Source organism: Orycteropus afer, unplaced genomic scaffold (assembly GCF_000298275.1).
Source record: "Orycteropus afer afer isolate SDZICR_OR568_19922 unplaced genomic scaffold, OryAfe1.0 scaffold00346, whole genome shotgun sequence".
Classification (NCBI taxonomy): Eukaryota; Metazoa; Chordata; class Mammalia; order Tubulidentata; family Orycteropodidae; genus Orycteropus; species Orycteropus afer.
In genome coordinates this window covers 3270841-3284437 of record NW_006921933.1, presented here as the reverse complement: position 1 = coordinate 3284437, position 13597 = coordinate 3270841, and the positions used below count along the sequence as shown (strand labels likewise).

At 39.9% G+C, this 13597-nt stretch overlaps 1 protein-coding gene across 1 annotated transcript in view; it reads right to left on the bottom strand.

Moving 5' to 3' along the window:
• Positions 1 to 13597, bottom strand: part of ZCCHC4 (zinc finger CCHC-type containing 4) — a 101669-nt gene that overhangs the window by 4333 nt on the left and 83739 nt on the right. Inside the window, exons 9-12 of the mRNA XM_007952564.2 lie at positions 11412 to 11533; positions 10838 to 10913; positions 8532 to 8583; positions 3974 to 4115 (exon numbers count right to left, since the gene is read on the bottom strand). Of these exons, the coding sequence (XP_007950755.2) occupies positions 3974 to 4115; positions 8532 to 8583; positions 10838 to 10913; positions 11412 to 11533 (392 nt within the window). The remainder of the gene's footprint in view (positions 1 to 3973; positions 4116 to 8531; positions 8584 to 10837; positions 10914 to 11411; positions 11534 to 13597) is intronic.

The window sequence follows — 13597 nt, the reverse complement described above, 5'->3', positions numbered from 1 at the left end:
TGATCTGGTTCAACAATTTCAGGAGGTAACATATGATCAAGAATCAAGCTTCATGAAAAGAATGGGTGAAAATAAGCTTCAGAAATTGACGGAATACCCACTGAGATGTTTTAACAAATGGGTGTAGCACCAGAAGTGCTTACTCATTTATTCCAAGAGTGTGGAAGAAAGCCACCTGGCTAACTGACTGGAAAAGGTCCATATGTGTCTCTATCCAAAGAAAGGTGATCCAAAAGAATGAGGAAATTATGGACAATGTCATTAATATTACACACAAGTAAAATTTTGCTGAAGATAATTCAAAAACACTTGCAGCAGTATATTGACAGGGAACTTCCAGAAAAGCAAGGTACATTCAGAAGAGGACATGGCGTAAGGGTTATCATTGCTGATGTCAGATGGATCTTGGCTGAAAGCAAAGAATACCAAAAAGATGTTTACCTGTGTTTTACTGACTATGCAAAGGCATTCAACTGTGTGGATCCTAACAAATTATGGATCATACTGCAAAGAATGGGAATTCCAGAAGACTTCATTGTGCTCATGAGGAACCTGTATACAGATCAACCAAAAAATCAAACCAAACTCACTGCCATCGAGTCAATTTGACTCACAGCGACCCCTCCTTGGGTTTCTGAGGTGGTATCTCTACAGAAGTAGATTGCTCAATCTTTCTTCCAAGGAGTGGCTGGTGAATTTGAACCACCAGCTTTCTGGTTAGCAGTCAAATGCCTTCGGCACTACGCCACCAGAGCTCCCTTATATAGACCAAGAGGCTATCATCTGAATAGAATAAGGGGATACTACATGGTTTAAAATCAGGAAGGGTGTATATCAGGGTAGTATCCTTTTACCATACTTATTCAATCTGTATGCTGAGCAAATAAACCGAAAAGCTGGACTATATGAAAAAGAACACAGCATCAAGACTGGAGGAGGACTCATTAATAATCCTCAATATGAGGACAACACAACTTTGCTTGATGGAAGTGAAGAAGACCTGAAGTACTTACTGTGATGAAGATCAGAGATTACAGTCTTCAGTATGGATTACTCATCAACATAAGACCAAAACCTTCGATTGATTCCAACTCATAGCAACTCTACAGGATAGAGCTGATCCATCCCATAAGGTTTCCAACACTGTAAAACTTCACGGACCCAGACTGCCTCATCTTTCTCCCATGGAGTAGTTGATGGGTTTGAACCACTGACCTTCTAGTTAGTAGCTGAATGCTTTAACTTCTGTGCCACCAGAGCTCCTCCCTCTACATAAAGAAAACAAAATTTCTCACAATTGGACAAAAACCAACATCATAATAAATGGAGAAAAGATTGATGCTGTCAAGTATTTCATTTTACTTGGATCCACAATCAATGCTCATGGAAGCAGAGTTAAGAAATCAAACAATGTATTGCACTGGGCAATTCTGTTGCAAAAGACCTCTTTAAAGTGTTTAAGAGCAAAGATGTCTCTTTGAAGACTAAGGTGCACCTGACTCAAGCCATGGTATTTTTGATTACCTCATACACATGTGAGATCTGGACAAGGAATAAGGAAGAACGCAGAACTGATGCAATTGAATTGTGGTGTTAGTGAAGAATACTAACTGTACTACAGACTGCCAGAAGAACAAACAAATCGGTCTTGGAGGAAGTATAGCAGGAATACTCCTTAGAAGTGAGGATGGCAAGACTTCACCTCTTGTACTTTGGTCATGTTGTCAGGAGGGACCAGTCCTTGGAGAAGGACATCATGCTTGGTAAAGTAGAGGGCCAGTGAAAAAGGGGAAGACCCTCAACAAAATGGATTGGCACAGTAGCTGCGATGATGGGCTCAAACATAGTAAGAATTATGAGGCTGGCACAGTACTGGGCAGTGTTTCATTCTGTTGTACATAGAGTCGCTATGTATCAGAGCCAACTCAACAGCACTAGCAACAACAATGAATGACAGTTGGGGCGTCTTTCTTGTGTGTGTTTTCATGACCACCTTCCAATAAACTAAACAAGTTCATGCATATCAAGCCTGACTATCTCTCTGTTAATTTTCTAAAGTATTAAAAGCCTACATGACAGCCTCTTTGTTTTTTTTATTATTTTCTTAAAGTTCCACTTCTACTATGGGTTACTTAATGGAAATAATTATTTAAAATAGAACAAATTTGATAAATAAAGAAAAAAATTGAAAAGAGTTCTAACACAATCATAAAATAGTAACTAATGTACCATATGGGAGCTCTAGTGGCATAGTGCCTACTTACCAGAAGGCTGGCGGTTCAAACCCACCAGCCACTCCTCAGAAGGAAGGTTAGGCAATCTACTTCCATAGTGATACTGCCTCGGAAACCCAAAGATGGGTCTCTGTGAGTCGGATCTGACTCGATGGCAGTAAGTTTAGTTCGTTTTTTGTAATGCACCATATGTGTCTAGGACTAACAGGTATTTTTCCCTCAGAACTCATGACAGCTCAGCACTTTTTATCTTGAGCCCAGGGTTCACTGTAACGTCAAATCTGGGTATCTGGTAATCTGATAAGGTCACTAGTAACAGCACTGTGACCCTTGGCAAAGGTTTCAGTTTTCTTATCAATAAAACAGGAGGAATAAATCCCTATAAGACCTTTAGTTAAAAGATTTAAAATAAATAATTATAACCATTCAAATTAGCCCTGCAGAAATAGCAATGGTTTTCCTAAAAATGCCATTGTCACTGGTAGAACGTTCCTCTGACTTATTTATAATTAATACCAAATACTAGAGGAAGTATTGAAAATAATTGTAGAAAAAAATGATAATAAAACTTCTAAATATTTTCCTTTACTTTGACATACTTTAAAGAAATAACTTCATTTTATAATTTCTCTACTATGTAAAGCAGCTCTGGTGGTATAGTTAAGGCATTTGGTCTGCTAACCAAAAGGTCAGTGGTTCAAACCCACCAGCTGTTCCACAGAAGAAAAATGAGGCACTCTGCTTCCATAAAGATTTACATCCTTGGAAACTCAATGGGGGTCGCTACAAGTTGGAATCAACTGGTTGGAATTGAGTTTGGTTTTTTGGTCTACTATGTAAATTACAGGAGCTCTGGTGGCACAGTGCCTAAGGCACTTGACTGCTAACCAGAAGGTTGTCGGTTCAAACCCACCAGCCACTCCTCAGAAGGAAGATTGAGCAATCAACTTTTGTAGTGATACTGCCTCGGAAACCCTAGGAGGGGTCGCTGTGAGTCGGATCCAACTCCATGGCAGTGAGTTTGGTTTTTTGGTTTATGTAAATTACATGTTACATTCCATACGAAATGCCCTCTTCAGCCTTCCCTCCTACCACACCACGAGTCAAAATGTGATCTGTCCCTGAAGCCTGGCTTAAAGAGTACTTCAACAAAGCCTGAACTCTTACCCCAAAACGAAACATAACCTCTTCCTCTATGCAACCATGACTGAACACGAGAGATGTAAAATTCATCACTTCCTGCCTTATATTTTGGTTATTTTTCATGTTTTATCCTGCCAAACTGTAAGCTTCTTGAAACAAGTTTTGACTCGTATTCCTATCCTGCTTCCTCCATCTATGCAAATAATACATAATTTTTGAGTCAATGATTACTAATAGAGATTGTGTCTTTAAATGTCTTCTTAGTGTCTTTTCAACGATAACAGTGAATGCAACAATTAAGTTGTTGTTGTTTGCCATCGAGTCGGATTCGACTCATAGCAACCCCTCCTTGGGTTTCCAAGGCAGTATCACTATGGAAGTAGATTGCCCAACCTTCCTTCTGAGGAGTGGCTGGTGGTGGGTTTGAACCACCAGCCTTCTGGTTAGCAGTCAAATGCCTTAGGCACTATGCTACCAGAGCTCCTACAATTAAGTTAGCACATCTGAATCCTCTGACTACTGCATGCTTCAACGGTTCACTCTGTTTGAGTCATGGAAGGAAAATGGTTTCTAGTAAGTAAAAGAATTCAACTAACTTGTTAGCTCTCTTAGATGAGATGTTCGGGCAGGTAGCACGTTTGTGATCTAATTCACCACAAATGAAGCAGCCGTCCTTAGGACCATCGCAGGAATGACCAGGGACAGCACAGTGATTACAGACATGACAGTGGATCCAGGCTGTAGGATAATAAGGTTTACAACAAGTTCATTTACTGTAATTTTTCATTTTATTAACTTTAAAAAAAACTTTTTTTATTGTGAATTGAGTGAAAGTGTACAAAGTAAATTGGTTTTCCATTCAAAAATTCATACACATTTTATTTCATGACGTGGACTGCAATCCCCTTAATGTAACAGCACTCTCCAGTACCTCTCTGTGTTTATCATTTTCATGTGTCCTTTTTTCCTATTCCTTCCTGCCTTTTGAGCTTTAACCCTGGACAAATGCTGTCCTTTTGTTCTCCAATGGTTGATTGTTCTAAGAAGTGCCAACCTCCCTGGTGTTACTCTTCACCCCAAAGGCCTGTCTATCGTTTGCCTGAAAAGCTGAGCCACAGGGGTGAGTTCAGTTCCAAGCTTGAAGGGTGACTAAAAGCCACAGTCTCAGGGCTCCACCAGTCTTTATCAGACAAGAAAGCACAGTTTATTTTTATGATTTTGAGTTTTGTTCCACATTTTTCTCCTACTCTATCCAGGACCATCTATTGTGATCCCAATCAGAACGGTGGGGAGTGGTTGCCGGGCACCACCTAGTTCTTCTGGTGTCAGAGTCATGGAGGCTTGTCCATTAGTTCTTTGGACTATTTCCATGCATCTTTGATTTTCTGCACTCTGCTTTGCTTTGGATGGAAAGAGACCAACAGTTGCACTTTTAGATGGTCACGTACAAGCTTTTTAAGATCCCAGTTACTAGTCTGCAAAGTAGGATGTAGAACACTGTCTTTCCCTCAAGACTGATCCTAAGCCCATAAGCCCACTGACTCATTCCCTCAAGGGGTCTGTTCTCACTAAGAAGTTTTCATAACTTTGCCCGTTTGCTCTACTACACACTTAGATATACTTACAGCACATACAAATACGTATGTAGAAATAGCCTCTGCCAAACCTATGTATGGTCATGGGTGTAGTTCCATTCACCTACTCATTCCCGTGCAGCTTGCCTGTCTGCCTGTGTATCCACCCACAGGTTACTGCTGTTATTGCTGATATTGCGGGATTGTGTAGGTAACACTATTTATTACCTTTGTGAACCTCTCACTGTGTTCCTTTGCCTTTATGATATTGTGTTGATCACCCCCTTACTGTATATTGCCCTTCATTTTACCAACTTTTAAGAAAATATACATGGTGTTTACTTCAATTATTGTGATTAGTTTGCATATTTGGTTAAATCTGGCTAAAGAAAACAAGGTAACGAGGTAGGAATCCCACATAAGCCAGCTAACTTCTTCCTGTTACAGGGCAATAAATTCAGACCTTCTCCAATGAGCTATCAGTCACTAACACAATGGGGGCTAGCTGAGTGACACGTGTGTGGCTGTTAGGTACCACTGAGTCATAATGACCCTATGTACAGCAGAGCAAAACTCTGCCTGTCCTCTGCCATCCTCACAGTTGTTGCTATGTTTGAGCCCATTGCTGCAGCCACCATGACAAGCCGTCTTGTTGAGAGTCTTCTTTTCCACTAACTCTCTATTTTCCCATGAATGATATTTCTCCAGTGACTGGTCCATCCTGATAACATGTCCAAAGTCCAAGAGTCAAAGTTTCTGCCATCCTTGCTTCTAAGGAGCATTCTGGTTGTACTTCTTTCACGACAGATTTGTTCAATCTTTTGGCAGTTCATGGTATATCCAATATTCTTCATCAACACCATAATTCAAAGGCATCACTTTTTCTCCAGTCTTCCATATTCATTGTCCAGCTTTCATATGCAGTGACGTGATTGAAAATACCATGGCTTGGATCAGGTACACCTTGTCCTTAAAGTGACATCTTTGCTTTTTTTTAACACTTTAAACAGGTTTTTTTTTTTCAGCAGATGTGCTCAGTATAATATGTCATTTAAGTTTTTGACTGCTGCTGCCATAGGCATTGATTGTGCATTCAAGTAAAATGAAATATCTCACAATATCCTTATTTTCTGTTTATCATGATGATGTTGCTCCTTGGTCCAGTTGTGAGGACTTTTGTTTTTTTTATGTTGAGGTGTAAATCCATACTGAAGGCTATAGGCTTTGATCTTCATTAGTACGTGCTTAAAGTTCCCTTCACTTTCAGCAAGCGAGGTTGAATCATCTATATATCATAGGCTATTGAGTGTCCCTCCAATCCCAAGTCTGTGTTCTCCTTCATATAGTTCAGCTTCTCGGATTATCTGCTCAGCATATGGATTGAATACGTGTGGTTAAAGGATAAAACCCTGACACACACTTTTCCTGATATTGTTGTTAGATGCCATCAAGTCAGCTCCAACTCATAGCCACCCTGTGTACAACAGAACAAAATACTGTCCAGTCTTGTGCCATCCCCACAACCCCTATTATACTTGAGCCCATCATTGCAGCAACTGTGTCAATCCATCTTGAGGGTCTTCCCCTTTTTGGCTGACCCTCCCCCTTACCAAGCATGATATCCTTCTCCAAGGAATGGTCCCTTCTGACAACATGACCATAGTAGGTGAGATGAAGTAGTATCCCCCTATTCTGTTTGAATGACAGCCTCTTAGTCTATGTACAGGCACTACATGAGCAGGTGTACAATTAAGTGTTCTGGAATTCCCATTCTTCTCCATGTTATCCATAATTTGTTATGGTCCACACAAATGCTTTTGCATAGTCAATAAAACATAGGTAAACGTTTTTCTGTGTGTGGTACTTGTGTGTCAACTTGGCTGGGCCTGGTGTTGCATGGCTGGACAGCTGGATGTTGTTTTTTCCCATGATGAGACTGGTAATCAGCTCCATGGTGGAATCTACTGGAGCAGCCGAGTAGTGCCTGAGGGATGTGGTCTGCTTCAAGTATGTAAGAAGCAGCTTTGAGCAAGGTCCCTACAGCTTTGTGGCACACTCAGACCCTGTACATAGTCAGGTCTTCATCTCAGTGGCCTGCCATGTTGTCTGCCAAGCTTGGGATTGTTCCTGACTCCTGACTTGAACCAGTGGCCTGCTGTGTTGTTTGATAATTTTGGGACTGTGCCATTTTATTTGCTGACTTTGGGTTTGTCAGCCTCAGCAGCCAAGAACTGTCTGAATAAAAAGAGGCCTCCAGCTTCAGTGGGCCAGGAGCAAGAGGCAGAGCTGAAGCCTCCTAAATGATAAGAGACTATATCCCTGTTTGTTAAAGACCTCTCATTTGTGTTGTTTCCTGTTAGAGTGGCACTCCAGAACCAAAACACTCTGCTTGTAGTCAAGCTCATCTAACATCAGCAGTAGTATCCCTCGTTCCACCTTCTTTTGAATTCAGATTGGATTTCTGGCAGTTCACTGTCAATGTACTGCTGCAATTTTTTTGAATTATCTTCAGCAAAATTCTACTTGTGTTTGATATCAACAATACTGTCTGATTAATTTCTTCATTCTATTGGATCATCTTTCTTTGGAACAGGCACAAATATGGATCTCTTCCAGGCGACTGGCCAGGCATAAATGAGTGGGCATTCCAGCATTGTCTCCATTTGTTGAAACATCTCAGTTGACACTCCCTCAATTCCTGGAGCCTATTTTTTTTTTTCCAATGCCTTCAGTGCAACATAGACTTCCTCCCTCAATACCATCGTTTGATTATATACTACCTCCTGAAATGACTGAACATCGACTAATTCTTTTTGATACAGTGTCTTTGTGTATTCCTTCCATCTGCTTTTGATACTTCATGCATTGTTAAATATTTTGCCCATAAATCAAAACCAAACCACTGCCACTGAGTCTATTCCAATGTATAGTGACTCTATAGGACAGAGCAGAACTGCCTCATAAGGTTTCCAAGGCTATAGATCTTTACAGAAGCAGAATGCTTCATCTTTCTCACATGGAGCAGCTGGTGGGTTCAAACTGCTAACAGTTTGGTTAGCAGCCAAATGCACCACCAGAGCACCTTTATTTTGCCCACAGAATCCTTCATTTAGTTAGAAAATCAAAAGAGAAGAACACACTTAGCATTTTCTCAAGCTGAAAGAAATAAAGAAAAAATTCAAGCCTCGGGTTGCAATACTGAAGGATTTTGCCCATATAACCCTTCAATATTGCAACTCAAGGCTTGAATTTTTTTCTTCAGCTCTTTCAGCTTGAGAAATGCCAAGCGTGTTCCTCCCTTTTGGTTTTCTAACCCCAGGTCTTTGCACATTTCATTATAATACTTCACTTTCCCTGTTAAGGTAAGTCATAGCAACTGCTGCACTGAAACAGGTCAGCAGATCCACCTCCCCTATGAAAGAGAATGTATATTTTGAAAATAGAAATTAAAAAGCAAGTAAATTAATGCAAGTCTCTACATTAGTTATTCTTTCATAAATAAAATTAATGAAAAATCCTATTTAGATGAAGCAAAGCTCTAAAATGTTTTAAAGACCCTCACAGCAGCCTCGATACTTACAAGGCTTTACACACTTTTTGCAGAGAAAGCAATGGTTCCATTTCCTGCCATCCTACAAAAACAATTTTTAAATTATGTTTAATTTGTCATTAAAAATCAGGTCTCACAATTAAAAATTAAAATGTCTCATTAAAATCTGTGTAAATTATTCATTCCTTATTTCTCACTTTCCTAGGCTTCACAATTAAATACTTTGATTTAATTGATGCATTTCTCTGCTCAACTCCTGTGCCTCCGTGCTGGATCTCAGTTTCATTAACTGTAAGACTGGGAGGTCTATTTCAGGGACCTTCAAGTCCATGGCAGGTAAAGCACATCAATCTGCACCAAAAAGAACTCAATAAACATTTAAAAAGAGCGATTCATAATTTCGTGAGTCCATATTGTACAATCCTTAATAAAATTCCAATTTGGGAGCTTTTTGTAATTTAGATAGAGATTATCAGTTATTGTTTGGATAATTCAAAAATAAACAAAACCAAACCATGAAATAAAACATATCTTGAAAAGTGCAGAAAACATGAATGTTCAGCTTAATAAGTACAGGTCTTACTCGACTTACGATGGGGGTTCTGTTCCAAAGACTCCATTATAAGTCAATTCTGACGTATGCTGAGTACCTCATTTTTCTAGTTTTATTATTGCCATAGCCTTCTCCAAGACAGTGTTAGTAACAGTAAATTGTAACACTGAACATCTGAGAACAGCATCAATCAGCAAGTGACGTGTGGCATCACTGAATGATTACTAACAATAAGAAGCACACAAGAAACGGGGCAGTGTAAGTGCGGTTCCCGTAACCGGAATACACCGTAAGTCAGGGACTACCTGTGTTATAAACTCAACCTTGATGAAGCCCACCAGGTCAAGAAACAGACACTCACCATCCCCTGAGGAACTTCCTCATGTGCCCCTTCCCAATCACAGCATCCCTGCTTCCCCAGTGAGTGACATCTGTTCTGGTTTCTGTGGCAATCATTGCTTTTGTTCCTTTTTAGAGCCCATGTATGCATCCCTAAAGACTAAAGCTTTGTGTTCTGCATTTTGAAATTCACATGCTATGTTGTTGTTGTTGTTATGTGCTGTCAAGTCAGATCTGACTCACAGCGACCCCTCCTTGGGTTTCTGAGGCAGGATCACTATGGAAGTAGACTGCCCCATGTTCCTTCCCAGGAGTGGCTGGTGGGTTTGAACCGCCAGCCTTCTGGTTAGCAGTCAAGTGCCTTAGGCACTATGCTACCAGAGCTCCCTCACATGATATAGGCATAATTTTGAGAAATGAAGAGTACAGAGAATTTCTAAACTAATTGAAAGAATATGTCACCAGATGTGCTTCACAGTTAAAAACAAGGATAACCAGTAATAAAATTCTACAATTATAAGAAGCATCCCTTTTAGTAGTTAAAAATACAGCCTTTCCTTTCGGGAATAATTTGTACTGATCAACCAAACTAAGCTTCACACGTCTTTTCTGACCACATTTAGTTAAAAATAAACAAAGCACCTTAAGGATCACCCTATCTTCCTAAACAGTAAACAGAAGTATGTCCATTGTCTAGACTCCCTGGGTGGCAAAAATTGTTACTTGCTTGACTACTAACTGGATGGCTGGAGGTTCAAACCCACCCACGGATGCCTCAGAAGAAAGGCCTGGCAATCTGCTTCTAGAAGGTCCCAGCCCTGAAAACCCTATGGAACACAGTGCTACTCTGCACACACGGGATGGACATGAGTCGGAATCCACTCAACAAGAACTCTGCTTGTTTGATATCCCTTACAGCCTGACCTCATCTGTAAGAAGCAGGGAATAACTGTATCCACTTTACAGGTACAGTTACTGTGCTCAGCCAATAAAGGACTAAATGAGTTAATCCATGGAAAGCTTTCAGGAAAGGGCCTGGCCCATAAAAGTGTATAACACATGTCACTATTATCTCATTGGAACAGTGATGGTATCAAGTAGTTTAATGCCTTATGTGAAATGTATAAGTATGTAGAAATTTTATATATACACACATACATATAAATGCAGCACTCATTTTGTGTCTTACTTGAAACATTTACAATTTTAGCAGTCACAGAGTACCATATGAAAACGAATCCAAATAAGTGCTGCTGATGAAGCAATTAAGTATTTTTAAAAGCCTATTGACCTCCATAATCATACTTAAAATATAGCATTAAAGTACAACTAATGAATGAACACCCATATTGATGCAAACTATATTAACAAAATAACATTACACAAATGTGATCGAATTCATAAACTAAAACGAACAGAGCTGTCTTCTATCAGAAAACAATACCTTGGATGTGCAAGAATCACAGTGCTCACAGTGTTGATTCTCTAAAGAAACATATCGTTGACACAGGGAGCAAAATCTAGAAGAAAGCAATAAACATAAAGAAATCAGGTACATGTATTTATTGAGATTAACAGAGTAAATGAAAGTTATAAGACACCTGTTACAAAAATTGAGTGTGCCCGAAAATAAATTCAATATGAAATCATGGACCAAATTTAAAATTAAGAAGAAATATATATATGAGTCAACATTAGAAGTTTTTACTTTTATATGGTGTACAGTTCTACTCTGACATACATGGAGTCACCATGAGTCAGAATTGACTCCAAAGCAATTGATTTTGCATGCTAAACAACAACAAAAAAGTATCTTTATTTTTCTTTTTTTTAGAAAATGATATTTCACTGTGTTTTCGGTGAAGGTTTACACAGTAGTTTAGGTTCTCATTCAACAACTTCTTGACAAGTTCATCAGTGACACTGGTTAAATCCTTCTCTCATAACTTCTGTTCATGTTCCATTTTGTATCTCTATTTTGAGTTATTCATATACATCAAAGTCCCCTGTGCTCTTACCTGTATCCTTCCTCGGTAGGAAGGATTATTTTACTGGGTGGAATGTTAGTGAAGATTCGCACAGGAGACTGTTTTCGACCTGTCTTTCCATGTTTATAAAGTGCATGATTTTCATAATCTACCTAGTTTAAAAAAGAAAATTTATTCAAGTGAGTTAACACTCATTAAGATTCTTTAACTAATAAATGAACAAGGTGATGATGCCAAGGTAAAAGTCAAGCCAAAGTATTTAACAAGAAATTCTTAAAAGCTAGAGTTTACCTATTATTAATTAGCAGTTTGTGAGAGGCCCCGTGGCAATGAAATTTTAGTATAAAAAAAGTAAAATTTAATATGAAAAATCTATGTTGCCTGGTATTAAGGGAGCAATTCTTATCTTTCATTGTGTTACGTTTGTGTGTCAACATGGCTGGGCCTGGCTGAATGGCTGGGCCGCTGGATGTAGTTATTCCCCATGGTGAGACTGGTAATTAATTCCATGGTGGAATCAACCATGAGTAGCTGCCTTAGGAATGTGGTCTGCTTCCTGTATATAAGGAGAAGTCTTGGAACTGGTGTCTCTAGCATATGGCATGCTTGAATGCTGCATGTACCTGTGTTGTTGTTCAGCAGCCTGCCATGCTCTGTCGCCCTTGGGACTTTCAATGGACTTGAATTAATGGCTTGCTGTGTGGTTTGGTAACATTGGAACTGTGCCTTGTTACTTGTGAACCTTGGGCTTGTCAGCCTCAGCAGCCAGCAGCTGCCCGAGTGAAGAAAAGCCTCTAGCTTCAATGGGCTGGAAGCAAGAGGCAGAACTGAAGCCCAAGGCTGAGGGACTTTCACTCAGCCCCTGGAACCTGGCACTTTGAATTCGGACTTCTAGCCTCCCGAACTGTAAGACAGTAAACTCCTGTTTGTTCAAGCCATCCCATTTGTGGTCTATTCCTGTTAGAGTGGCACCTGGTAACCAAAACTTTCATCCAACAACATATTTGGATCAAATTAACTCTAACCATTAGATAAGGCTTTATAAGAAAGTCTTTAATTAAGAACTTAGCATTGGCATTTAGAATCCTCCTTTAAAGACGTGTATTAGCCTGGTTGGGGTGTATGAAGTTCTCTACATGTCAGTTAAAGCCTGCCAAAGGTAAGTACAGCCTCAGCTTGGTTTCCACCACTCACTGTCTGTTCTTTCATGTTCTGGGCAGCATAGGTTTAGGGCCATACAGTGGCTCTGTCACTGTCTTACTATGCTATCTTAGGTAAGTTTACATAATTCTCATCTCCAAAGGAGGTTATTGAACCAAAGATTCATGGAAACAATTAGTCCTCACAACTGGTACACCATGCGATCCTCAGCCTATACGACTATGAGACCAGAAGAACTAGATGGTGCCTGGCTACCACCGTCAATCACTCAGAGGGGGATCTATGTAGGAGATCCTGGATAGAGAGGGAGAACAATGTGGAACAATACTCAAAATCATTTGGGGAAAAAAGAGAAAAGGGAGACCAGGTTTGCTGGTCTGATAGAGCCTGGTGGCACCACTGAGACTATGGTCCCTAGCTGGCCTTCAAGTCTGGAATTGACCTCACACCTGTGGCTTCCAGCCAAATAAAAGACAGGCGTAAGAGTTGAACATGCCCCTGAGGTAGATACATCCCTTGGAGAGAACAATCATGGCAGAAAGAAGGGCTGTTTATGCACAGGGCAACAGTTCAGGGAGCAGAAGTGCATGGAGGGATGGGCACAAGGAAGAGGTAACTATCAGGAGGAAGTGGGAGGGGAAGTGTTGCATTGGGATAAATTGTCAATGTCATCAGACAACATGTATGTAAACTGCTGTAGGGAAAGTGAATTTGCTCTGTAAACTTTCACCCAAATCACAATAAAAAAAAAAGGAGGTTATTGATACAAATACTGATCTCATAGAATTGCTGTGCCAGTTAAATAAGAGAATGTATGAAAACACATAGCTCGGGGTTTAGCACAGGGTAGAGGTAAGTAGATGCAGCTGTCAAGGGGCAGATTCACAGCTCTAGCTGTTCTCCCCACAGGCCTATCTCAAACATTTACCTCTCTCCTCAAGATCCCTAACTCGGCTTCCAATTTCAGCAGATTATCTTAAAGAATCATTTTGATTAGTTCTTGTTTCCTCCCCTCCTTCAATCTATTACCCTAACAATTCTTTTTTTTTTTTTTT